General features: G+C 50.1%; 1 protein-coding gene across 1 annotated transcript in view; it reads right to left on the reverse strand.

The window, feature by feature from the left end:
- Window positions 1-276: 276 nt before the first annotated feature.
- The window catches only part of VWA5B1 (von Willebrand factor A domain containing 5B1), a gene marked incomplete at both ends in the record, with an annotated part of 38,760 nt that continues 14,474 nt past the window's right edge, over window positions 277-24,562 (reverse strand). Inside the window, 14 exons of the mRNA XM_080799938.1 lie at window positions 277-783; window positions 2,260-2,377; window positions 2,917-2,986; window positions 3,628-3,702; window positions 5,028-5,141; window positions 7,694-7,831; window positions 9,563-9,877; window positions 10,374-10,575; window positions 13,867-14,057; window positions 14,927-15,110; window positions 17,515-17,700; window positions 19,329-19,443; window positions 19,917-20,119; window positions 21,774-21,884. Coding sequence (XP_080656064.1) covers window positions 277-783; window positions 2,260-2,377; window positions 2,917-2,986; window positions 3,628-3,702; window positions 5,028-5,141; window positions 7,694-7,831; window positions 9,563-9,877; window positions 10,374-10,575; window positions 13,867-14,057; window positions 14,927-15,110; window positions 17,515-17,700; window positions 19,329-19,443; window positions 19,917-20,119; window positions 21,774-21,884 — 2,529 coding nt within the window. The remainder of the gene's footprint in view (window positions 784-2,259; window positions 2,378-2,916; window positions 2,987-3,627; window positions 3,703-5,027; window positions 5,142-7,693; window positions 7,832-9,562; window positions 9,878-10,373; window positions 10,576-13,866; window positions 14,058-14,926; window positions 15,111-17,514; window positions 17,701-19,328; window positions 19,444-19,916; window positions 20,120-21,773; window positions 21,885-24,562) is intronic.

Consider the following 24,562-nt stretch of genomic DNA (forward strand, 5'->3'; position numbering starts at 1 on the left):
TGGCTGCCTGGGCATTCTTTGGAGCTTCTAGAGATCTCGTCCAACCTCCCTTACCTCATGCACTTATTTTACAGGTGGGGAAACTGAGGCCCAGACAGGGGGTAGGAACTGGCCTACAATCGCACAGCTAGGTGGTAGCAAAGTTGGGATTGAACTCAGGTCTCCTGATTGCCACTCCAGGGCTCTTTCTAGCAATCCGTATATTGGCTACAGCTACAAAAGCTCCCCCCTGCCAGACCCGCACCGTCCCCTCCCTCTCCGGTCTTCCCACCCCAACTACACGTAATTCGGGTTATAGCAAAGCATGTTGAACTCCAGGTTCTCGTCCCAGTGCCGCAGGAGCACGAACAGCTGGCGGGCAGCCGCCTTGAGCGTGCCCCGTGTGCGGCCCTCGGGTACCTCCTGCTGCTCCAGCCATGAGTTCGCTTTGGCGGCCACCAGCTCCCACTCCACAAAGTAGGAGGCCGAGCTGTGCTCTAGCCACGCCAGCGCCACCACGGTGGCCCACAGCTTCCCCGTGTGTTCTACCACAGCCCTGGGCTCCCAGCCTGGCTTGCCCTCTGCCAGAGGCTCCGGGGAGAAGCTGTCGCAGGAGGGGAGCCGCGCGGAGGGGCTGGTGCACCCTTGGGGACTCGGGGTCTTAGACTCCGGCTGGCGGGCAGTGAGGGACACTCGGTGGCAGGTGAAGGGTGAGGTCCACTTGAGCTTCTCCATGGGGATGTGGATGGCCTCGCAGAAGGCTTGGTTGAGCAGGAAGGCTCCGGAGGCCAGCTGCAGAGACACCTGTGTGTGGGGCAGCCCCTCAGTGGGCCTCAAACGTTTTAGACTGTGGAGCCCCAGGCCGTGCAAAAGCCTGGGTCCACACAGCCTGCCCATTCATCCCCCCATATCCCCCCAGCCTGCCCCTCCCGCCTGGGAGATCTGCCGGACACTCCAGCCAACCGAGCATCTCCGAGCTTACCCCATGGGCACTTCAGGCTGATCAGGCCCAACCCAACCTCTTTACGCCACACCTGCCTCTTGTCCTGTGTAGGTCGGCCCCGCTCAGGCTCTGGGGTCGTCCACTGCCGTTCGGCAGACTCAGGGCAGCTCACCTCCCTGTCCCTCCCTCCACACCGATCGGTTTCCAAGTACCGACGGGTATACTTTCTACTCCGCTCTGCAACCCACCAGCTGCCTCCACTCTCCTCCCCTGCCCCCTGCTTCTCCTCTTTCCTGCATTGGAGGGGTTCTAGTAAGGCATAAACCATGGCGCTCTTTGGAAGCCATCAACTCAGTGACTTCAAGTTTCTCTTAGAATCAGCGATTTCCAGAGCACTGGCTCATCCTTGACTCTCCCTGCCCTCTCCCTGCCCCCGACCCCCAGTGCTCTGGTCCTCAAGTTCTCTCCTCTCCACGCTGCTGACCACGACTCCTCACCCTTCAGGTCTCGGTCTGACCAATGCCTGGAGTCTGTGTCCCCTCCAGCCACCACATCTAACCACACCAAACCCGACCTCTGCGCTCACAGCACCCAAGTGTCAGGAGTGTCTGGTTCCTTGTCCGTGCCCCCACTAGACACGGAGACCCATGAGCTCAGGGACTCTGTGCATCCAGTTCAAGGTTGTCTCCCAGGGTCTAGCACGGTGCCCGGCTCCACAAACACTTAAGCAAGCCCAGAGCTCTGTGGCCCAGGAGCCTTGGAAATTCAACGTGACACTATGCCTTGGGGGTATAGGGACTGGGGCTGTGTGGTGCCGCTCACACCGCGGCTCCTCTCCCAGCACCCTCTGATCCCCAAGCCCCACTGACCTCCTGTGCAGTGGGGCCAGGCCCCCTTTCTCTTCAATGCAGAGACCTGCCCCCCTCCGCCTCCCGCCTCCAGACCTGGGCTTCTCACCCTGCTACAGCATGCTGGGCTGTCTGCAGCGTCACTTGCTAAACACAGTGTGTGTTCCTGTGGTGTTAATTTTACTTGCTTGTGAGCTATTTCAAGGCTTATTTTTATGTATTGGAAAATAAACACACATAGATGGTGGAGTAGAACGCAAAATTCCTGTGAATTTTTAAAGCCAAGAGAGCAGATTGCAAAGAATATTCGTGATGCTGGCGTTGGCCTCTAGCAGCACTCTTGGGCCCCCGGCCCTTGCCCTGCTGCCTACTTGGGGGGGAAGGTCTCGGTCTTCTTCCCTTTGGGAAGGGGGAAGGGTGGACAGGAGGCTCTCAGGAAGGCCCCTCAGGGAGTGTTGGAGGCTGAGGTCTGGGGTCTGGGGCACTCACCAATGGGATGTAGTCGAAACTCTGGGTCCCTGGGCTTGACTCTGGAGCCTTGGTCAGCGGTTTGTTCAGGAAGCCCTTGGCTGCCCGAGTCAGCAGCCTGGACTTGCTCAGACTCAGCCTGTGTGGGTGGAAGTAGGGAAGAGTGGCCAGAGCTGTCCCCTGGCGTCCCCGGTCATCCCCCCCTCCCAGCACCTGCTCAGCTGCCCCCAAAAGTCGGGGCCAGAAGGGATGTGACAGATGGTTTCCTCCAACTTCCTCATTTGGCAGTTGGGGAAACTGAGGCCCAGGGAGGGGGGCTTGTGCTTCCTGAGTCACTCAGTGAGTTAGCGGCAGCCTAGATGAGGAATAGGTGAGGGTTCTTTCTGGGACCCTCCTCTGACAGCGTGTTCTCGTTCAGCCCAGTGGCCAGAGAAGCTTAGGCTAGCTCTCCCGGGGGGGTTGCACCTGCACAGAGACCACAGTGGTGGGGGCGGGGGCCTTCCACAGTGCGAAGACCAGAAGGCGGTGTATCTGGGTAAGGGGGCCTTCTCGATGCCCTTCAGATTGTTCATTTTTGTCTAAATGTCAGATTGGGCCTGCTTTCCGCCTTCCAAGCCAGGAACGGCCCCGGGGAAGCAGGTGGAGGCACGGCCTACCTCGGGGGGAGACCCCACGTACCTGGATCCAAAGAGAGAGTCTGAGGTCTTGAAGGAAGAAAGGGTATTGGTGGCCAGACTGCGCAGGGGACCTGGAGAGCCACAGAATGATAGTTGGGGCCTGACAGAGGACCCTGTCCAAGGGCTTCCTGCCCGGGGGGGAAACAGAGGCCTGGAGAGGAGCAGGGGCCTGCCTCCATCCCTGGGGGTCCAAGCTAACCATTAGGCTGTGGGCTTGCTCTTGGCCCAGGTGGTGTGGGGAAGGATGAAATACGTACGTCCACGTGTAAGAAATAGGCCTCCGAGTTTCCGTGGCCGGTGGCTGCTGGTGTCTTCTGGAAGGTTACCCGTGGGGGGTGGTGATGGCTTCATATCAGCCCCTCCCCCATCCCTGAGAGGGGGACATTGAGTTTCCTTCCCTGGCACATTGTGGAGGCTTCTGAGCAGAGTTAGGTGGTAGAATGGTCCCTCAGCTGGGAATCGGGAAGTCTGATTCCAGGCCTGGTGTTGTCACTAACTTGCTGTGTGACCTTGGACAAGTCACTTGACTTCTCTGAGTCTTAGTTTCCACATCTTTAGATTGAGGGTACTCTTCTATTAATCTCACGCAGGGATGTTTTGAGGAATAAATGAACCACTGAGGACTTTGTTGAGCGAAGACACTCTCTTGGCCAGTGGGTCAGCCACTGTCCCTACCTTAACTAAGGACAGAGTCGGCTGACCGCCTACTCACCTTCGGAAGCACCGTACTTCTCGCGGCCCGGGGACATGGTCTCACCAAAGGGTGCAGCGGGGCTTTCTTCCACATCTACAACAGACGATGAAGCCAGTGAGGCCTGAGCTCCCCTGGCCCTCCCTCTCTCACCTCTCATCCCCCCGAGGAGAGTGAAGGTCCAGATCCACACTACGTGGGGGGTGGGCTGGGAGAGCAAGGTCAGGGTTTAGACCCCTGCTCGCGTGGGCCTTTGTCTTCCAGAGATAACGCCCCTGCTCTACCCTAAGAGTCCCGCTTGCTCTCTCTCTCTCTCTCAAAATTAATTAATTCATTAATTAACTAATTAAAAACAAGAAAAGAAGGGATTTGTGATTTTGAGGGAAGCCATGGGCCACCAAGAACTGAACTATGGGGAAATGAAAAGGTAGCCAGAAACTTCTTCTGGACGGGAAGCCCCGCTTGCCTCAGGACTTACAGCAGCTCCGCCCCTACCCCCCCCCCGCACCCCCCCGGCCCCCCCGGCCCCCCCCCGTTCCCCCCCGGCCCCCCCCCTCCGTCACCATCCCCAGTTTGGGAGGCCCTGAGGGACCAAAGAGCTGGCAGAGCTTTTTAATTCTGGAGTTACACATTCTTCTACCCCTCACACACTGTTTCTTTTTCACCCCATCAATGTCTGTGAGGACTTTCGAGTCCCTCAGGTAAAAACTTAGTACGATCTGGGTGTCTGGCCTCGTGGGCAGGTGGGACTTCTGATGTTCTTGCCATGCACAGAAGGAGGCAGGAGATCCTCACTGAACATGAGAGCGCATGAAGGAAGAAGGGATTGGGACCAGTGCAGCAGTCAGGCTGTCTTTGGAGGGACCAAAACACATGCACACATTCAGGACACAGAGAGTTAAAACTATTCCCGTGAATGAGTGCCAGGTCACAAAAGGGTCAAATCATGGACACTTAAGGACCTGACAAAATCGGGCAAAGGCAGAAAGGAAGCTTCGGGAATCCTGAAAGAAGCAGATGGTGGGACCCAGACAGATGGGGCTGCCTCTCTGCTCCTCGCTTTTCCCCTTGCTTATTAGTTTTCCTGGCATTTGGTGCCTGAGAGGACTCCAGAGACTAGAGCTGAGAACAGCCCCGGGGCTGGGCAGACTTTGAAAGGGGAGAGGTGGAGGGATGGTGCGGGCACGTGGGCTCCCGGCAGCTCTCTCAGCAAAGCTGTGTTAACGGGGGTGGCGGCACACTTGGGCCATGCTGAGCCTCGGAGAGTCTTTCTGGGAGGCCTGGCCTCCCCTTGGCTCTGCAAAGGGACCCAGAGCGCAGACTCAGAGCCTGGCTTCTGGGAGCCTTGGACACCAGGGTGCCTCCCAGGCTTAGGCTTAGAACGCACATGAGGCAGCTCTTACTTAGGTTCTGGAATTTGCCATCTCCTGCTGCTGAGTCTTCCCCGAGCCGAGTCTGAGACCGTCCGAAGCCAGCAGCCGGGCCCCTCCTCTGTCGGGTCAGGACCTGAGAGTTGACCATCCGCCAGGCGGCACCTTCACGAAGACAAGGAGAGGGGCTCAGTTGGGTACAACTGTGTTAGTCCTTTGCCTATCCCCCAGGTCTGTCACTTGTCCAGAGGCAGAAAGACATTGTACAAGGTAAGACCATGAACTTTGGAGCCAGAATGACCTGGGTTTGAACCTCAGTCCCATCTCTTAGTAGCTGGATGGGGTGCTAGCCCCTCTATGCCTCAGTTTCCTCATCTGGAAAATGGGGAAAATAACCTTTTCAGGTGCATGCTATTGCCAAGACGATGCTCAAGAAGCAGGAATATTTTCTAGTTAGTTAAAAGGCTGGTTTTCTCAAAACATCCCATTTTCATTCTCTCCTAACTTGTGGTCTCTGAGACCAAGGTTCCCCTTCCCCTCCCACAGGGCAGGCCCCTGGCATCATAGGGCCTCAAACGGCACATGGATAAAGAGAAATGAAGCTATAGCACCCTTAAGTGAGTTTTCGGGAGCCCCAGTCTTGGAGAACACAAGTCTGTAAACTATTCCTTAAAAAAAATGAGGAGTTCTACGGGGAGGTAAGTTTGGAAGAAGCTGCAAGCTAGAGTCCCTTCTCTGAGCCTCGTGATGTATGTTAACATACTAAAGGCTCTGACAAGTTCTGCAATCAAGAAAACTGTTGAGCTTTATTTAATCCAGGGCTTCCTAAATGTATTCCCTCAACTGGGACTCCCTAGTTTGCACAGAATCGCTGTGCTCAAGACATGAACTTAGGGTCCTGGTTTCCTGAACCACACTTTGGGTCTTAGGGGGCTGTGAGACTTAGGTTAAGACATTGACCAGCTCCTTGAACCTTCCAGGCTGTGTGTGCTATAGACGCTAGGAGAATGGTCTGAGACGGGCAGGGAGGGAGAGAATGTCATTTGGGATGACAAAGCCCAGTGAATGAGGATATGCCTAGTGCAGCAACAGTCTGGGCCGCTGGCCAGAACCCGAAATGAGAGCAACCCAAAGAGGGAACAGGTCATCGATGCTTTTGGTGCCGTAGATAAAAAGCAGCAGGAGAGGAGGGAGACGGGAACAAGGAGAGGCACATTTTGTTTTTAAACATTCTTTTAGGAGATCTGCTAAAAAAACAAAAAAGAAAGAAAAAGGGGGAAAAGAGGAGCTGCAGAGGGTAGGAAAATGTAATTCAGGAAAGAAAAAGTACATGTAGTTTATGTACCTATGAAAAGTATCTCACCAAAAAAAAAAAAACCTAAAAAAATTCCCCAGAGAGAGATTCTTCCCTTGCCTACAAGCCTGGCAGCGTTTAGAAAGACACGCAGCACACAGTGTTGGTGCAAAGCCGACCCCCTGAACAACCTTTGTAGACAGGTCACTTTGAAAAACTTTAAAACTCATCCCAGTTTTAAACGGGCAGGCCTTTTGACCTGCAATCTTACTTCAGAGCGTTAATTAGCCCCAAGGAGATAAACTGACAGGGGCATAAAGATGTTCTTTGGGGGCGCCTGGGTGGGTTAAGCCTCTGCCTTTGGCTCAGGTCATGATCTCAGGGTCCTGGGATCAAGCCCCGCATCAGGCTCTCTGCTCAGCAGGGAGCCTGCTCCCCGCCGCTGCCGCCCCCCCCCCCACCGCCTGCCTCTCTACCTACTTGTGATCTCTCTCTGTCAAAAAAATAAATAAAATCTTAAAAAAAAAAAGATGTTCTTTGCACCATAATTTACAATAATCAAAAGGGGAGTAAAATGAAGGTCTAGTATCTGGGGGTGGGGGGGCTCATGGAAAAGGTTCTGATAAACGTTAATTGGTAATGGAGGGGATCAGGAGGGAGTACAGACTCTGCAGCCGGGCCACGGGATTCCAAGCCTAGCTCTGCCCCTCACTGCCTTGTGACCTTGGGCAAGGAGTTTAACTCCCTCTGCCTCTATCTTCCCACCTGTAAAATGGGGGTAATAATAGCATCTACTTTGAGGAGCTGTCTTGAGGTTTAAGACATTTGATGTAGATAAAGTGCTTTGGAACCCCGTCTAATTGATGATGAACATAGAAAACCTGTCGCTATTGAAGTGGTGATAGACATTCACCTTCATGGAAAGATTTTTTTTCCACATCCACATTTGGTAGAACACAGCACATATTGGTATAATCCAACTCATGAAAAATTATCTGTCTTTTGACTTCTCTATGTGTAGGTATTCATAGAGAGAAGTCTGGAAAGACGGTCACGCCAAGGAGGTAACGAACGAGTTACTCATTTCTGGATGACTGTCAAGTCCAGCCATTTTTATTTATTTTATGTCTTTCTATATTTTGGAATTTTCTACAGAGAGCACACACATTGTCCCAATTGGAAGAATACAGTCAAGTCCTATTCATTTGGTGGGAAAAAGGGAGTGGGGGTGGTTTCATGGCCCTTTGCAGAATAGTGGGTGGGGTTTCACCTACCTACCACCCTGTGGTGACTGAACCATGACCCATTGCTTCGGGGCCATTCCTTGTACCCCTCTCTGTGGGTCTGTGCTCCTTTGTGTCCCAGTTCCCCTCTACCAGCCAAGGGGGGCTGCTTGGCCCTCAGAAGAGCCCATCTGCCTTACCAGAGTTGGGGTACCCCACCACGGTGGGCAGGTACCGGCTCTTGCTCACGTCCACAGGCATGAAGACAGTATACTTGCTGATGACGTTGCAGGCCTTGCTGGTGTGCACAGCATTCACCTGATAACGGCGGCTGGACCCTGCAGAGGGGAGAGGCTGGGGGTCAGTACGCAGACCCGGAAAGTCCCAGCTGACCCAGGAATGCTGGAAGCTAAAAGAAGGACTAGACCAGTGGTCTCTGTCTTTGGGATTCCAGAAGCCCTTCAAATCAAGGGGTCTGCCCACTTGCCAGTTAAGGACATTAACCCCCATCCCCAAGATTATTAATCTCCATCATCATTTCATAAAATAAGGACAGTTTAATGTAAAAGAGCTAAGACATCTAGGACAAAAAGATAGTTACACCCCTTAAATAACTTGAGTGTTATTTTAAAAAAGTCCTCTATGGGGTACCTGGTGGCTCAGTCAGTGTCCTGAGTGTGCCACCCTCGATCTTGGGGTTGTGAGTTCGAGCCCCAGGTTGGGTGTAGAAATTACTTAAAAATAAAATCTAAAACCAAAACCAAAACCCCCAAACCCTCTATGTCACCCGTATTCTCTATTTTCGTTTTGCAGCTATCTGATAAAAACTTTGCTGCAGGATTTCGCAGGTCCCCTGGCAGGGTGGGGACCACTGGTCTGGCCCATTGCAACAATCTTGCAGAGAAGATTGAAAACCAGAGAGGGAGAGCAGAAAACACAGGGTCACACAGCGAGTTAGTAGTAGCCCTGGGATGCTCAGAACTCAGGATGCTCTGACCTCCAAACCCAAGTTCTTCCCACAAAACAGGTGAGCAGTCTCCAGAGGGTTAAGTGTTCTCTGTATCTATACCGATCTATTCTCGGTGTGCGCCATCGTGATCCCAGGAATCACGGTCTTAGGAAATTTTGCTCCAATTCCTGAACTCAGTTAGTTCCCCACCATCCCTGGATCCCTGTATTTCTTAATAGGACAATCAGGACAAACGCAGTCCATTAATTGTGCGCGCAATTATTTGATTCATGTCGGCTTCCCCGCTAGTGCGTGCCCTAAGGATTGGAATTGTGGTGGTCACTGCACTGTTCAGCCTCGAGCCTGGCCCCGAAATGATCCAAAATCAATAAGTGGCGTTGATGAATGAGTGAGTGGACCAACTAGGTCTACTGGGTTCTGTAATAAGGCATGGTCGCAGGGGAGCAGGTCAGGGGCGATCCGGCTGGCCCCGATGTTCTGTCTCTGGAGGCCTACGGGGAGCGCTGCAAGGAGAAGCTCTGGGAAGCGAGAAGGAATGGGTACTGCAGCAGACGGGGAAAAGGAAAGAGATCACCGGATCACCGGAAGGGATGGGAGGGGTGAAGGAGCCCAGGCCTAGCCGGGAGGTATGTGGGGGTTGGGTGACCGCGTCGGCGCGGGGGGGGGGGGGAGGGGGGAGGTGATCAAGGAAGGGATGAAACCCTGGGCTCTGTGTGTGTGTGTGTGTGTGCGCGTGTGTGGTGGGGGGCAGGGGACGTGGAGGGTGGGGCTGGTTGTGCTGGGACCGAGTGGAGACACCGGGAGGCAGTGGCGCGGGGTGGGCGGGCGGTGGGAAGAAGGAAGTTGCTGAAGCCTGGGGAGGGGAGCAGATCACCCGTGGGTGGGCCAGGGGGAGGGTGGGGCCTTCCGCGGGACCTTATGGAGGGGGCAGGGCCCGGGGTGTGGAGGAGGAGAGAGGATCGCGGTGGGGGCTGTAGGATGGGGCGTTGGGCGGGGCTGCGAGGAGGGGGCGGGGCTCTGAAGTGGGGCGGGGCATGGGGCGGGGCTGTGAGGAGGGGCTCCCGGAGGCGGTCAGGAGCGCGCCCGCGGCGGAGCTCACCTGGCTCGATCTCGCCTTCGCGCTCCGCCAGCTGCTCGAAGTCGCGGATGATGGCGCGGGCCGCCAGGTGGTGGAAGGTCTCGCTCCACAGGTCAGCGTCGTGTGTCCCTCCCCGCTCCGGGCCGGGGGGCCCCAGCTCAAAGGTCACTTCCCACTGCAAACGTTGGCTGTCACGCAAGCCCTTGACCACGGCCTTGCCCAGCACCGGGCCTGGAGTGGGGGGCCTGCCGGGATTGATCCGCTCCTCGGACTCTGCAGGGGGCTCCCAGTCCGAGGACGTCTCAGTCTCGAAGGCGGAAGGGTGATGGGACGGTTCTGCGGGCAGAGGGACAACCAGGCGGTGCTCTGAGCTGGGGCACAGAGGGTCAAGCCTCAGGGACATCATTCCTCCCCAGGGCGCAGACATCGCGAAGCAAGTACAGTCTTCTTCCCCCTACCCCCCACCTCGAGGAACACACGACTTCTTCCCTCGGGCAGCTGGATGGTATGGACCTGTCCCCAACAAGGGGCAGACCCACCTCCAGGAATCCAGTACCTGAGGTGGCCAGATAGGGTGGGGTGGGGACACTTGGGGAATGAAGAGTGCAGCCACAGGGACACTGGGAGCCTCACAGCCAGCCCAAGGGCCAGGTTGATCCGGGAAGATCAGGATTGGTGAGGTTCTCTGGCACCAGGGGCCTCCCCCCCCCCGCCCCCACCCAAGGGCACAGACAAAGGCGTTTGCCCTCAGTCGTAGGTATCATATGAAGCTGGGCTACAGCCAAGAATTCGTCCTTGTCCCCGATCAGGTCCTAAACCTGTAGGCACTTACCCAGGTCCCCAGGGCTACGTCTGTCTGAGGCAGGCTTCAGGCTAGACCCAAGATCTTGCTCTTTCATGGGGCTCCAGGTCTGGGTCTCCTGGCTGGAGGGCAGGCTGGGCTGGCAGCCTTGGGGCAGCAGAGAGGGCCTTCGGGCCCCTGGGCCGTGGAGTTTGGGGCCCTGGCTCAGGTCCAGACCACTGTTCAGCAAGGGCTAGGAGTGCAAGAGGGAGGGGAGGAAGCTGAGGTCCTGGTGGCTGCCCCTTCCCTCCAGCCCTAGCCACAGCTCTTTCTCAGGGCACCCCAGGTCCTATAGTACTGCAGGCCACATAACCTACTCTCCACTACCCATGAGAACTATCAACACAGATAATCCCAAAGCATGGATACAGCCCAAACCATGGAAAACTGTGAAAAATCACATACCAGGGATAATATTCTAAACCCACTCTTTTTTTTTGCCATAAAGTTTAAAACTTTGTGTGTGTGTTGGGAGGAGGCTAAAATTATCAGCCTTTTCCTTATGTCTTCTCATATGTCATGCTTAAAAGGTCTTTCCCACTCAAAAAAAATTCTAGAATTTTTATGATTTATTTTTGTTTGCTTAAATCTTTGACTCACATGAAACTTATTTTAGTGTAAAGAAAAGGAACAAACCTTTTCCTTGGTTTTCTCAGTCGCACAGATCTCAACACCACTTATTAAATATGGTTCATTCATTGAGTTTCTAAGGTTTATCAATTCCCCACCTGTATCCTATCAAAGCTCACATGTACATTGGTTTTATTTCTGGACTTTCTCTTCTGTATTGTGGATTTAATCTGTCTGTTCTTGTGCTGGTACAAAAAACACCAAAAGGCATGGGATAAACTGGGAAATATATCTGCAACACACATGACAAAGATCATTTTCAAGAAAAAGGTCTTATAAATCACTGGGGCAGGGAGGCAGAGGGAGACTACGGGTTCAGGGTATCTATAGGTAATACACAGAAAAAGTATCCAATAAACCCATGGAAAAAATGCTCTGCCTCATGAACGTTGCTCTAAATTAAAACGAGTTATATGATTTTTTTTTCCATCTTCCAGACTGGCAGATATTTAAACATTTGATGATGCCTACTGTGGCTAACCGGGAGACAGGGTCTCTCTTGTGGACCATTGATGGGAGTATGAACTTGAGGCACACCTGTGGGAGGACACTTTAGCTGTGTGCTGTCTAGCAACATTAAATGTGCACAAGCTCTTTTGACCCAATGATTCCATTTTTAGAAGTTCTGTGGAAATGCACAGGAAGCGAATATCTATGTGCATGTGTTGTAGTTTTGTTGCAGTGTTGTTTGTAAAAGTGAATCTTTGGACATTCTCAAAATGCACATCCAATAGGGGTTGACAAATGAGTTATGGAAGATCCATGCAATGGAATGCCACACAACAAACACTGAAATGAAAGAGTCAGATTTCTTCATACCAGGGTGGGAAGATGTCCAAGATCAAACATATCTTTAAAAAGTAAATTGCAACTGTTCTGTATTTTGACTGTGGAGATAGTTACAGAACTATGCGTATGTCAAAACTCACAGAACTGTTCACCAAAAAGAGGAATTTTACTGAATACCAAAGAGAGAGAGAGAGAGAGAGAGAGAGAATTAAAAAGACATTAAAAGAGTAAATTAGAGATTTGCGTTTGGATTTTGGAGATATCCAATGATAATTGGATATAATTGGAGATTTGCAATGTTATTATTCAAAACACATATGTGTGTTTTGTGTGTGTGTGTGTGTAGTATTTCTGGAAGGAAACATTGAAAATCAGAGGGTTCAGGCACAGGGAAGGGATAATTTTATTTTTACTTTATACCTGCCTGAACTGTTTGAGAGTTTTCATTGCAAACTCTGAGTATGTATTACTTCTGTAATTAAAGAATATTAAATTAATTAAAAATGAATTTTGTGCCTCCGGGAGCACATATGCTTGGTAGGGGGAAGGGGGTGGGGCAGGGGCAAAAGGCACTTGCAAGGTGAAACAGAAAAAGTGCCTCTCAGGTTTTTAGGTCAACAGTTAGTCATTGAGGTTTTCTCATCTCTATTAAGTATTTACTGGGAAGAGGATTGTGCCTCTCCACTAGATAGGGGCTTTAGGGCAAGGGCTGGGTTCCTCCTTCCTGTCTCCTCTGGGCCTGAGGTCCTAGAGATGGTACAAGGGTGTGGGAGAAGAAAGGGACTGATTACTGGTCGGATGGCCTTGGTAGGAGCTGGGGCCAGCCAGGGCTCCTGGGTTCCAAGGGGTCCTTAATCCCTGTCTCCCATCAGAGGCTGGGATTCCCCTCACCCCTGCCCCACCATCATCAACACACTGAGAAACAGACGCTGCTACAGTTTCCATGGCAACAGATTAGTCTAAGATTCAGCCTTTCACCCAGCCAGAGGCTTCAGGGAGGGTGTATATGTGTGCTGGTGTGTGTGTGTGTGTGTGCAGGCATGTGTGTGCACGTGTGCAGGGGAGAATCAGATTGGAGAAGAAGCTGAGCAGGTGATCAGAAAGACATGAGCAAGGATGGGCCAGGAGCAAGCAGGAGAGAACAGATGCTAAACTGCCCAGAGCTCTCACCAAGGAGAGTTGCATTTAAAGGACACCTACTGTATACCAGGGGATGCACCAGGCATTTCCTCTCCTATCAGCCATTGCCTGCAAGTCTTCCACTTAGAGTTGGCTGCCAGTCAATGCGAGCTGATGGCAGTTAGCTCAATCCTCTGTACAAACTACTCTCCCCATTTCCTAGATGGGACAGCTGGGGCTCAGAGAGGGTAAGCAACACGTTTGAGGAGCAGAGTCCACCTGACTCCAAGGTCAGTGTCTTCCAGCTGCATCAGGTGATTCCTGGTTAGGCACAGAGAAGGGCTAGCAGGGACAAGGTGGCCATGTCTCTCCCCTTGGGAACTATAGGAGCTTATGGAGAGGCAGGGAGGGATGGCGATGGTGGGTGGAAGGGGGAGAGCGAAAGACTGCTTTTATGGAACCATGACTTACAATGACAAAGCTACACGAAACCCATTCTTAAGAAAGTGGATAAGGTATGCAGATAATAACAAACACCAATTTGGTTTAGGACAGTGTTTCTCCATCTCGTGGTTTTACCCTCTTCCCCAGGGACATTTGGTAATGAGTGCAGACAGCTTTGGTTATCATGGTTGAAGGTGGTATTCAGCTGATCGAGGCCAGGGATGCTGCCAAACATTCTACAATACACAGGACACATCCCCTTCTAATGAGTGTCAATGGGGCTGCTCCTGGCCAGCTGGGAAGTATTGTGTGTGGAGAATGGGTGATGTCACTGAATACTGGATACCATTATTATAAAGAGGCTCAAGCAGATCGAGATCCAGAAAAATGAGGAAGAAGACACTCATTTTGCAGTATAAGTAGTGGACCTTGTGGCTGAAGCAGGAGACGGCTCTCCCCCCAGCTATGGTCTCCCCAACTCCAACCCGCCCTGCTCAGGTACCTGCAGATCAATCTGCCACCAAGGGGCATCTGTGATGCTCTGGTTGGTGAGGTCCTGCAGCTTGGCTTTCCGAAGTGGGTATCTCTTGGCAGACACTGTGGGGTCGCTTGCTGTGGGGGCCCTTGGGGAGGGCTTGTGGTGGGTGATCTGGTTGGTGCTGTATGCCCGCCGTCGCTGGGAGAAGTCTAGAGCTGGGTGACAAGGGGAGCCAGCAGGGTGGGGAAGAGTGGAGAAAGAGAGAGAGGCTTGCATGCTCCTTTCCTGCTTGGAAACTTCTTGCGTTAGCCACTGTTTGCCTGCTGAAATATTTGTAGAAGTCTCACCTCCCCTGGCTTTGAATGCCTTACGTAAACTGGGTTCCTAATCCATCCACCCAGCTACTGTCCTTTCTGCTCCTTTTTCAGTGTACCCTGTGCTTCAAATGTAACACATGAGTAATCAATTGCGATGTGTTTTCTAGGTGTCACATTTCTACATCTTTGCTCAGCCAGTTTCTGCTGCCTGGAATCTCCTCTCCCTTCCCACATCTAAGAAGCAGTGCCCTCATTATGTCTCTGTTGATATCATCTAACAATGTGTCTTTTCTTGGGACCTCCCACAGCTTATTAAACTTCACTGTGGTCCCTGTCACTCTGCTTCTATCAACGTTAGAGCCAATTATATCTCTTCCCCTAGGCAGAGAGCTTCTGAAAGACAAGAATTCATGTTTGCATCATCTTTGTTTCCCACGCTGTGTTTGGTACTTAGCCTTAGTAGGTGATCAATAAGTGCCCTATGAATGGAAATTAGCACCATAAAGAGGCTTTGGATGCAAACAGCTCTAGACCTGTCTGTACCTTCCCTTTTGCTGGGTTTCATGAGCTTAGCCAAGTTGCTTAACATCCCCAAGCCTCAGTATCATCATCTGTAAAATTGGTAAACTAGGACCCATCTTCACAGGTGCTAACTATTCAGTGAGATGGGTTCTATAAAGTGCTCAGCACAGAGTAAGTGCTCAGTAAAATGTGGCAATCATGGCCTCCCTGGAAGAAGGAGTGAAGACAAGGAGAAGCAGACTAACCAGGATTAGTGGTGGCGTCTCCAGTGGTTGGCTGGGCATCTTTGGGCTGCCTGAGGTTGAAGTGTGACCCCATGCTCTTGGCAGAGTTTCTGGCATCTGGGCTGGGACCCTCATCCTGGGAGTGGTAGAAGACGGAGCTACTGGACCCCTGGGAGTGAAGCATGCTGTATCGTCTCCTCTTGTCCTGGAAGGAGGCAGAGAAAAGAGGGCTGGGAGTAGATGTCAGAAAGAGCATCTGTAGGGGAGGCAGGGGTAGGACAGGAGGTGGGAGACATTCCATCTCTGAGGATCTGGAATAAGAGGAAAGTTTTTTTCTTGCTTGAGTCATTTGGGCAGACTTCCGTTTAAGAGATGGTGAATGGAACTGACTCTTCATAACATTTATATTGTTTATATTTTTAATTATCTTCTTTATTTAAAAGAATTTTAATGTAATTCTAAATGCCACTGCTGTCTCCAAGTAGGTAACCAAAATTAACAAAATGAACCATCTGTTCCTTCCATTCCATTCTCCATGATATAAACACATATATATATATAAAACATAAGGGCTTTGGGGGTAATTTTTATTTAACAAGAACTGGACTATATTACTTGCATTTATCAGTATCTTGAATTTTGCACTTAAAACATTTTGGAAGTCCTGCATATCAGCCATTCTTTTAAACTTCTGACTGCACAATATTCAACTACTCCTTATTTTTAAGCCTTTGCTTTGGGATCCATTGTTTTTGCACCATAAAAAATTGCTACGGTGAATCCTTTGACATAAATCCATTGCATCACTTTTATTTCTAGGCGTTAGGTTCTTAGGAGGGATTTTTGGGCTGAAAAGTTATGTATTTCTAATTTCATTAGTTATTTCTAGATTGCTTTCCAAAGGAGGGAAAGTCGTATTTAAACCACCATAGGCAAGGGTGCCCTTCCCCAAGAGCTGTGGTGGTATCAGGAGAAAACTTGGCCAGTTTTATGGGTAAGGAAAGGAGAAGGCTTTTATTTGATGGTTCCTTCCAGTGGTAGAGTCTGTTGATGATCAGATGTCTCCCAGACCTCCAAGAAGATTGTTCAAAGACTGACCAACATTCTGTTTAGCATCTTCTCCCTGCTTTTGAACTCCCCGCTCTCCATAACACATTAACCATTACCCTGACCGTGATTCTTAGGAGACTGTATAACATTCTAAAAGCTGGAAATAACACACACCCATTCTCACTTCTCTTGCAAGATTGAAAACACCTTTAACACAGAGTCCACGCTGGGGAGGGGCCAACCAGTTGAGATGGTCGCGTGCCATCCCATTCACCATATTCCTCACCACCCCTCTTGCCTATGGACCCCGTGATAACTGCTATCCTTCATGGTGTTTTCCCCTTTTATTTTTAGAAGTTCATTTTATTCGTTTTATACCTGCCAGTCCCTTTAGGCAATGAGTTGGTGACTCCTGCTTGAAAATGAAGCAAGATGACAAATCATTCAAGTAGAAGTGGAGAGATTCACTAAAGAGGAGGGATGGGGGAATTTCAGGCAATCCCCCACATTTTAGCATGAATTCCACCTTCCTTTGAGAAGTTCCTCACTTTTATCTCACTTCTGTCACCACATACAAGAGAATGATTCGTGTGAGTAAAACACAAACTCATCTGAGGAGACATGACCTGAATAGAGCTTTTAGGGAAAGAAACCTGAGTGTGGTTGTTCTGCACGCAGTTGTTTGTCAAAAATCAATTTGGGGAGATTATGTCAAATGCAGGTGCCTGGATCTTACCCTCAAAGACTTATTCAGTAGACCTGGGTTGGAGCTTGGGTTCTGCATTTTATTTTTTTTTGTAAGTATTTTTAAAATCAAGTTGAAATGTATTTAAATTCAATTAAAATATAGCATTAGTTTCAGAGGCAGAGTTCAGGGACCCTGCATTTTACTTTATCTTTTTAAAAAATTTATGTATTTATGTATTTATTTTTTAAAAGATTTTATTCATTTATTTGACAGAGAGGGAGATCACAAGTAGGCAGAGAGGCAGGCAGAGGGGAAGCAGGCTCCCCGCTGAGCAGAGAGCCCGATGTGGGACTCAATCCCAGGACCCTGAGATAATGACCTGAGCTGAAGGCAGAGGCTTAACCCACTGAGCCACCCAGGTGCCCCTTTATTTGAGAGAGAGAGAGAGAGAGTGAGAGAGCAAGCTGGGAGAGGGGCAGAGGGGAGAGAGAATCCTGAGGCAGACTCCCTGCTGATCACAGAGCACCTTGTGGGATTCAGTCTCAGGACCCTGAGATTAAAAACTGAGCTAAAATCAAGAGTTGGCCACTCACTCAACTGAGCCACCCAGGCACCCCTTGGGCTCTGCATTTTAGACACGTTCTCCCAATTTTTCTGCTGCAGGAGATTTTAAGAACCACATGCTGTGAGGATAACAGTTACCCAAGCAGTGTCATCATGACTGCATGCCCACGGTCAGGCAACCAGACCCCACAACTGTAAACCTAGACCCACTTATTTCCTAGAGGCCACCAATAACCTTTCCAGCTAATGGTGGCTTTGTGCGCATGGTTCTGGAGCCCCACTGTTCCAGAATGTCTAAAGTACTTACAGATCTGGGATGGGAGATGTATAAGGAGGCATCACACACAATGCCATATCCCACCAGCCGCTCTCCAGGGAAGAGGGAGCTAGTGCTCACAGGTGAGATCAGGACCTCGGTGGTCTCGGGGAAGACCCACTCCACAGTTACATCACTCAGGACTGGGGCCATGGCCTTCTTCAGGGATTTGATCATCTGTCGGGCAGGGTCAGAACACAGGTTGGGGGTATGTTGAGCAGGGACATGCACAGAGGAGGAGTACAAAGACCACAGGGGTATGAGCATGAGGGGGTGTGAGCAGAGAAGAAGACACACTAGGTCTTGGGATGGCTTGTCCAGCAGTGAACATGCCTCTGAGCTTTTTAGACTACTAGAATGTCAGAGTTGGAGCAGATCTTGTTTCTCTAAGCTTAGCATTTTATAAGGAGGAGATCTAAGACCTAAAGTAAGGTTGTGACTAGCCTGGGACCCAGAGAAATTTTGTGTCAAAGCATGCGACTGGATAGTGATCTTGAGCAAGTTAATTTGCCTTGCTGGGCCTCTGTTTCCTTTTCTGGTAAAGTGAGTAATTTCCAACTCTCAGTGTAGTTGGGAGAATTAGTTGAGATACTGGATTTGAAGTCGCTGCCTCATGATAGGTGTTCAATAAATGACAGCTGTGGTTGAGCCTCACCTAGGCTGATTTCTTCAGATATACTGCAAAGCTGGGGAAAAATGATTTGGGAATTGTGAGAGCCATAAGGGTGCACTCCCACATCTCCTTGAGGAAGACTATGATCTTTTGCTGCAAGGAATGCAGTTAGGTGATAGTCTCCAGATGAAATGCCCCAGCATTCAAGCCAAGACCGCACCTCCCTCTGGAAGCCCTCCCACAATGACTGAGCTGCCCAGATACTGGTGCAGGCATTTCAGCCTGATTTGACTACCTAATGAGTAATCTTTGCTCCCGAGGTCCCTGTTGGGTTGGCTGAGACCTTGCCAGACTTGCAGTGTGAAACTCTCCCTGCTCAGTCCTGCTTCCCTCCTTTCCTTTCACAGGTATGCATGGGTATTACAGGCTGAAGAGTTCTCTTTCCTGCTTCTTCCTCTTTTTTTTTTTTTCACAGATATTATCCCCCAGTGAACCTCTTGTAGTTATGAACTTCTTCTTTTTTTTTTTTTTTTAAATATTTTTATTTACTTATTTGGCAGACAGAGATTACAAGCAGGCAGAGAGGCAGGCAGAGAGAGAAGGAGGGGAAGCAGGCTCCCTGCTGAGCAGAGAGCCCGATGCGGGGCTCGATCCCAAGACCCTGGGATCATGACCTGAGCTGAAGGCAGAGGCTTAACCCACTGAGCCACCCAGGCGCCCCAGTTATGAACTTCTTAAATCCTGCTCTGTCTGTGGTTTTCTGGTTCCAACTGTGCAGAAAATGGAGACTATATATGACTATAATTTCCTTGATTTCTGGGTCCTTTAAATGCTTCTGAGCCACCATTTGTCATCATCAGGAATGTGGCCAGAAATGACCCTGAACACAACTCCATAAGCACAGACGCAGTGACTCAGAAGCCCCAGTCCTGCCCAGCCGGTGGCTGGAGCGTGTGATTCAGTGGTTGGAGACCTGTGGACCTAGTGTCCTCTACTGGCTCCAGTACTGTGATCCTGGGGACGATCTACTCTGTGGCCTCTACCTCTCTGATTATCACTGGGGTGTATGGCGGCCTAGTGGGGAGCTCAGATTGGGTGAAATGAAATCCCAGCCCCACCAATGAGTTGCTGTATGACCAGTCTGGGCCTCTGAGGTACTGGCACCAGAACACAGTGAGCTCCTTTTGCCTACCTTGGGTTGGAGCCGTTCCCCCTCCACCAGAAACTCAGCACTGCCTTTGGATACAGTTGCCAGCCCTCTCACCAGTCTGTGGCAGACGTTGGGTCCAATTCCAAAGCTATAGCACCTGGGAGAAGGGAAAGAAAGAGGCTGCTACTTCCCATCCTCTGTGTACTCTTTTGTCCCTTTGGTGGCGAAAGGGACAGAGCATGAATGAGGAGAGCTATCTCAGAGCTGATCCTAGCATCAGGCAGCGGGTGAAGGAGAAGGCAGAGGGGCATCAGTGGGCACCAACACTCACAACAGCCCATTAACTCTCACTCCAGGACAGAGTCAAAGGAGCAGGAAGGACTTCCTCCCCCTAGGCTGCCCTTTGGGAGCTATATGCAGAGATGAGGTGTTACCGCATCCCATCTGAACTCTTGAGGGAAAGAGGCAAACTTTGAAGTCAGTTACACCAACCACCCTGGAAACAAAGCACTGTAGGAACTGGAATTCTCTCCTTTCCTTCTGCCATTTTCCATGACGCCCCACTTCTGGCACCTCCCAGCCCAGGACAGCCCAGGATAACCAAGGCCTAGACCTTCAGCCTGTGCCCACCTGGTGGAGAAGGCATGGTTTCTCAGCAGTTCTAGCACCTTGCCGGTGTTGTTGACGGCACCATCTGTGATCAGGAAGAGAAGCCGCGGGTGGCCTCGGCGCACTGGCTGACGGATGATCCACTTGAGCGGGGAAAGGATGTTGGTGCCCCCCATGTCAGCACGCATTCTCTGGATGTTATCACAGGCCATGGCCACGCTCTCCTGCAGGGAAGGGCCATGGACAGGGAAGGTAGTCCCAGGATCACCATATGACACCGAGACTGTAAGTCCCTGGAGGATGAGTACTTTGTTTCCCTAGATCTTAGCTGGGTCTCACTGAATTGACTCATGTTCCCGATTTCATCTCTGTCCCATGCACAGGAAGAAGGATGGCCACTCATTGGGTGTGATTCTGCCCAATAATACCCCCTAAGAATGCCCTAAGTGCTGTTGTCCGTGGTTTGTTAACTTACTACTGTCCTTTCTTTGTTCCTCATTAAAAATATAAACACCTGCGGAAAAGGTAGGATGGCAAGCCCCGACTGCTCGGCACATCCTTTTCTGATGAGCGAGGCAGGAAGCGTAGTGGTAAGACCATTATACTGGAAATCTTAAGACTCAAATTCTAGCCCTGCCTGTGGTGTTAAATCCCTATAGTACTTTGAAGAAATCATGCACCCAATGTGGGCTTCAGATTCCCTTCCTCCTGGATCAGCATTGCAGAAACCAATTGTCCAAGGACTCCTGGCACCAGATGGATATCAGATATTCTGCTCCTGATTCATGAAGATGCTCTTCCAACATCTACGCTTGGGGTAATGGCATGTATCAAAATTCTTGAAATGGATATTTACCTTCTGAGCCAATAAGACTAAGGGTTTATCCCAATGAATCATTAAGGATGGGTGTGGAGTCTTCGCTACAAAGATGACTGAATAGAAAAATATGGAAGCAACTGGCATGCTCAAGTAGGAATTTAGTTCAATTGGTCCCAATTTATCTGTGTAGTGAAATACAAGGCAGCCATCGAAGTTATTGTGTAGATTAATATTACTTAGATAGAAATATGCTTATGATAGACTGCTGTGTTGGAAGGTTACAGAATGGTATGGCAGATCTAATAATACTATCTTTATTAAAAATGTGTGTAAACACATAGAACAAGGTCCGGAGGGATTTATACTGAGCTCTTAATGGTGGTCTTTCCTTTTTTTTTTTTTCTGATGTGATCATGGAAGACTTCTTAAATTTTCTTTTTGATTATCCAGATTTAAAAATTGTGAGATAATCAATATATATTATTTTTGTATTTTAAAAGCCTATAAAGTTATTTTTCATTGAAACAGGCTCTTCCTTTCTCCCTCCCCTCCCTTACGTTCTTTCTTCCTGTTCCTAGACCTGGACAGGATATGCTCCTGTTTTGAATGTGCTGCTAGGGCCCCGTCCTCTTGTTCTAAATTGTCATTTGAGCCTTGTGAGTTCTATTCTTAGCCCCCCTCCCCACCCATTCATTCCATAACCCCTTACCATTCACTCCTTTAACTCAAACTTGCATGAGTCTATCCTTCTCTTGAAACAGAAGCAGGATATATCCCCTCTCTACCCCTTCCCTGTGCCCTCTCTCCCAGCACACCCATAATTTGCCCCAAATGGTCCTCATTATAAAGAGGAGGGATGTCAGAAGATGAGATGTCAGCTAATGGCCTACCCAGAGACAACCTTGAGTTTTCTGGCGTGGGCATCACTGAGTTTCTACAAGGCAAGGGGTGGGGCAGCTTCCGAGGCAGCCCTCAGTGCTACCCACGCTTTCTTTTTCTTCTTTCCCTCTGCTCCTCACCACCCACCCATTCTGGACCCAGCCCTGCCCTTGCCTTACCTCACTGTAGGTCTGACTGGAAGGGAAGAGAGTCTTAAACGTGGATCCAAACCCAATGACATTGAAGAGGCAGGCTGGCATGAGGCTCTTAAGAGCTACCAGCATGGCATCCTGGCAGGCAAGAAAGGGATTTTCAGAGTTCGGGAAGGAGTTACTGGCTTTGCCACCACCCAGCAGCTAGAAGCAGCCTCCAGACGGGCTTTCACCCCTCTGCCCACATCCAACAGTGCCTTTGCCCTCAGATCAAGAAATTTGCTGACAGCAACCCGAGGCTGGACCAAAGCCATCATCATAAAACTTCTCATCCGTGTGGCAAGTCTGACTTCTCAAAACCCTTCTATTATGCTTGCCTGTTCCATTTTACCTCCTGCTGACCCTGAGAGGTAGGGAGAGCAGGGAGCACCCACTTCCTTCTGCAAAAACGAAATCGACGTCCAAGGGGGGGCACGTGGCTGGGTCCGGGGCACACTGTGGGTAGAAGAGGCTTTCGTCCAGGCCCTTCTGCATTGGATGTGCCCTACCTATGGCTAACGCTTTAGTTAACAAGTCTCTCAGGGGTGGTCTCTCCAGCTCGTATTTGTTAAACACCTGGGAGACACTTTACATGCTTTACTTCATGTCATCCTCACTGTGAGCCTTGAGGCAGGCACAATGTCATCCCCATTTTATATAAGAGGAAACTGAGCCACAGAGAGGTGGGATGACTCATTCGTGCACATTTTGAGAGTAGCAGAGCCAGAGCTCTAACAGGTCACCGTGCCTCCAGAGTCTGGGAACATTACAGGGTGCTAACCGGCTTAACTCCACAACACCAGGAGCCCTTGATGAGGTCTGTCAAAATAAATAATCACAAAGAGGAAATGTGGGGGAGATGGCAGGAGGGATGAAGATGATGGTGGTGGTGGTCACGACAGCGGCAGAGCGCAACAATAAATATCAAGCAGTTACTCTGTGCCAAGCCCGGTGTTAAGCACTTTCCATTAATGATCTCCTTTCACCTCTGTAACATGTATTACACCATAGTGGAGAAGAAGATACATTTTGAAGTTAGACATCCGTGATTTTAAATCTCACTTATACCGTTACCAACTTGACATTGGACTCATTAGGTCACTCCTTGGAGCCTCAGCTTGGCACCTAGTAAACGTTCAGTAAATGGTTACGATCTCCAACCCCAATGAGAATTATCAATAGCAACACCTTTGTTTTACAGAAAAGGAAACAGGCTCAGAGAGTTAAGAAGTTGCACTGGATCACAAAACCGAAGAACAGGACAGCTTTTAAAACATAGCTCCGGTGGGGGGATCCGCCTGGGTGGCTCAGTGGGTTAAGCCTCTGCCTTCGGCTCAGGTCATGATCTCAGGGTCCTGGGATCGAGCCCTGCATCGGGCTCTCTGCTCAGCAGGGAGCCTGCTTCCGGGGAGCCTGCTTCCCCCTCTCTCTCTCTGCCTGCCTCTCTGCCTACTTGTGATCTCTCTCTCTCTCTGTGTTAAATAAATAAAAAAAAATCTTTAAAAAAACAAACAGGCAAACGAAAAACATAACTCCGAAATCATCATTCACGTTGGCTCTCTGCCGTGACACAGAACTCGGGAATGGGGCGGGGGGCTCTCCCTCATCCCAAGTAGTTTATTGATGGTACCCCAGGGACCACGGCATGACTTCCAAGAGACAAACTGTTCGTGTTCCAGAATCTAGAAGGAAGCAGCAGCAACTGGATCTTGGCCACTTCTACAGCATATAGCCTTGCAGGCTGCATAGACCTGCAGTCCCTCTCCCATCCCCCTCTGTAAACATCAAACATTAACATCAATGTTCCCTCATCTCTTTTTGTTGCCTGTGTCAATACATTTTGTTTCTCTACCAAAGAGGTCAATATCTGCTTATTTTTTCATTAGCCACTAATGTATATTCCTGCTAGCGGGAGACTGCTGATCCATACGGATTGTCTCTGCTCACACCTATTAGAATTTTTAAAGCCATGTTTTTGGCAGCCAGTAGAAGCTGGAGAATGAGACCAGCTGCAGGAGGTTAAATTGGTTGAACTTCCCCCTTGGTGTGGCTGTTCAGATTTCTGTTCTGTCCTATCTTCCTAAGCCTACTTTTTCCTTTTTTTTTTTTTTTTAAGATTTTATTTATTTACTTGACAGACAGAGATCACAAGTAGGCAGAGAGGCAGGCAGGCAGAGAAGAGAGGAGGAAGCAGGCTCCCCGCTGAGCCGAGAGCCCGATTACAGGACCCCGGGATCATGACCTGAGCCGAAGGCAGAGGCTTTAACCCACTGAGCCACCCAGGCGCCCCTAAGCCTAGTTTTTCCTTAGTCTATCTGATGGCCACAATTAATGGCCCAAGCAACACACCTATGGCCTCATTGCCAGTGGGGAAAGGAATGTGTGTCCTAGATAATTTCTGCACCTTTCTCTAAAAGGGGGCATGTGTAGCAGAATGCGTCGTGCCAGAGCAAAGCCATTCATGAAGGGATGACCTTGAGCTCAGTGAGCTGAACTGGACAAGAGAGCAGGAGAGACTCCAAAAGGGAAAGGGACTGAGAGGAGAGCCGGAGGAAGTTATTGTCTGAAAATTCTGGAAGGTAAAGTTGGAAAGGTCTTTAGTTCAGGAAATGGATTTCCATTCATAAACTAACTCCATTTAACGGGCAGTAACAGCCTGGAACCCAGAGATGACAAGGATAAAGAGAATGAGTCCAGGCTCAGCATGAGAAAAAAATGCCATGGTCAATTATTGATGTCTGTCTGGCCTTGGGAGAGGGGAACAAAGGGACATGTGA

This window comes from Martes martes (genome assembly GCF_963455335.1).
Source record: "Martes martes genome assembly, chromosome: 4".
In the NCBI taxonomy this organism is placed as follows: domain Eukaryota; kingdom Metazoa; phylum Chordata; class Mammalia; order Carnivora; family Mustelidae; genus Martes; species Martes martes.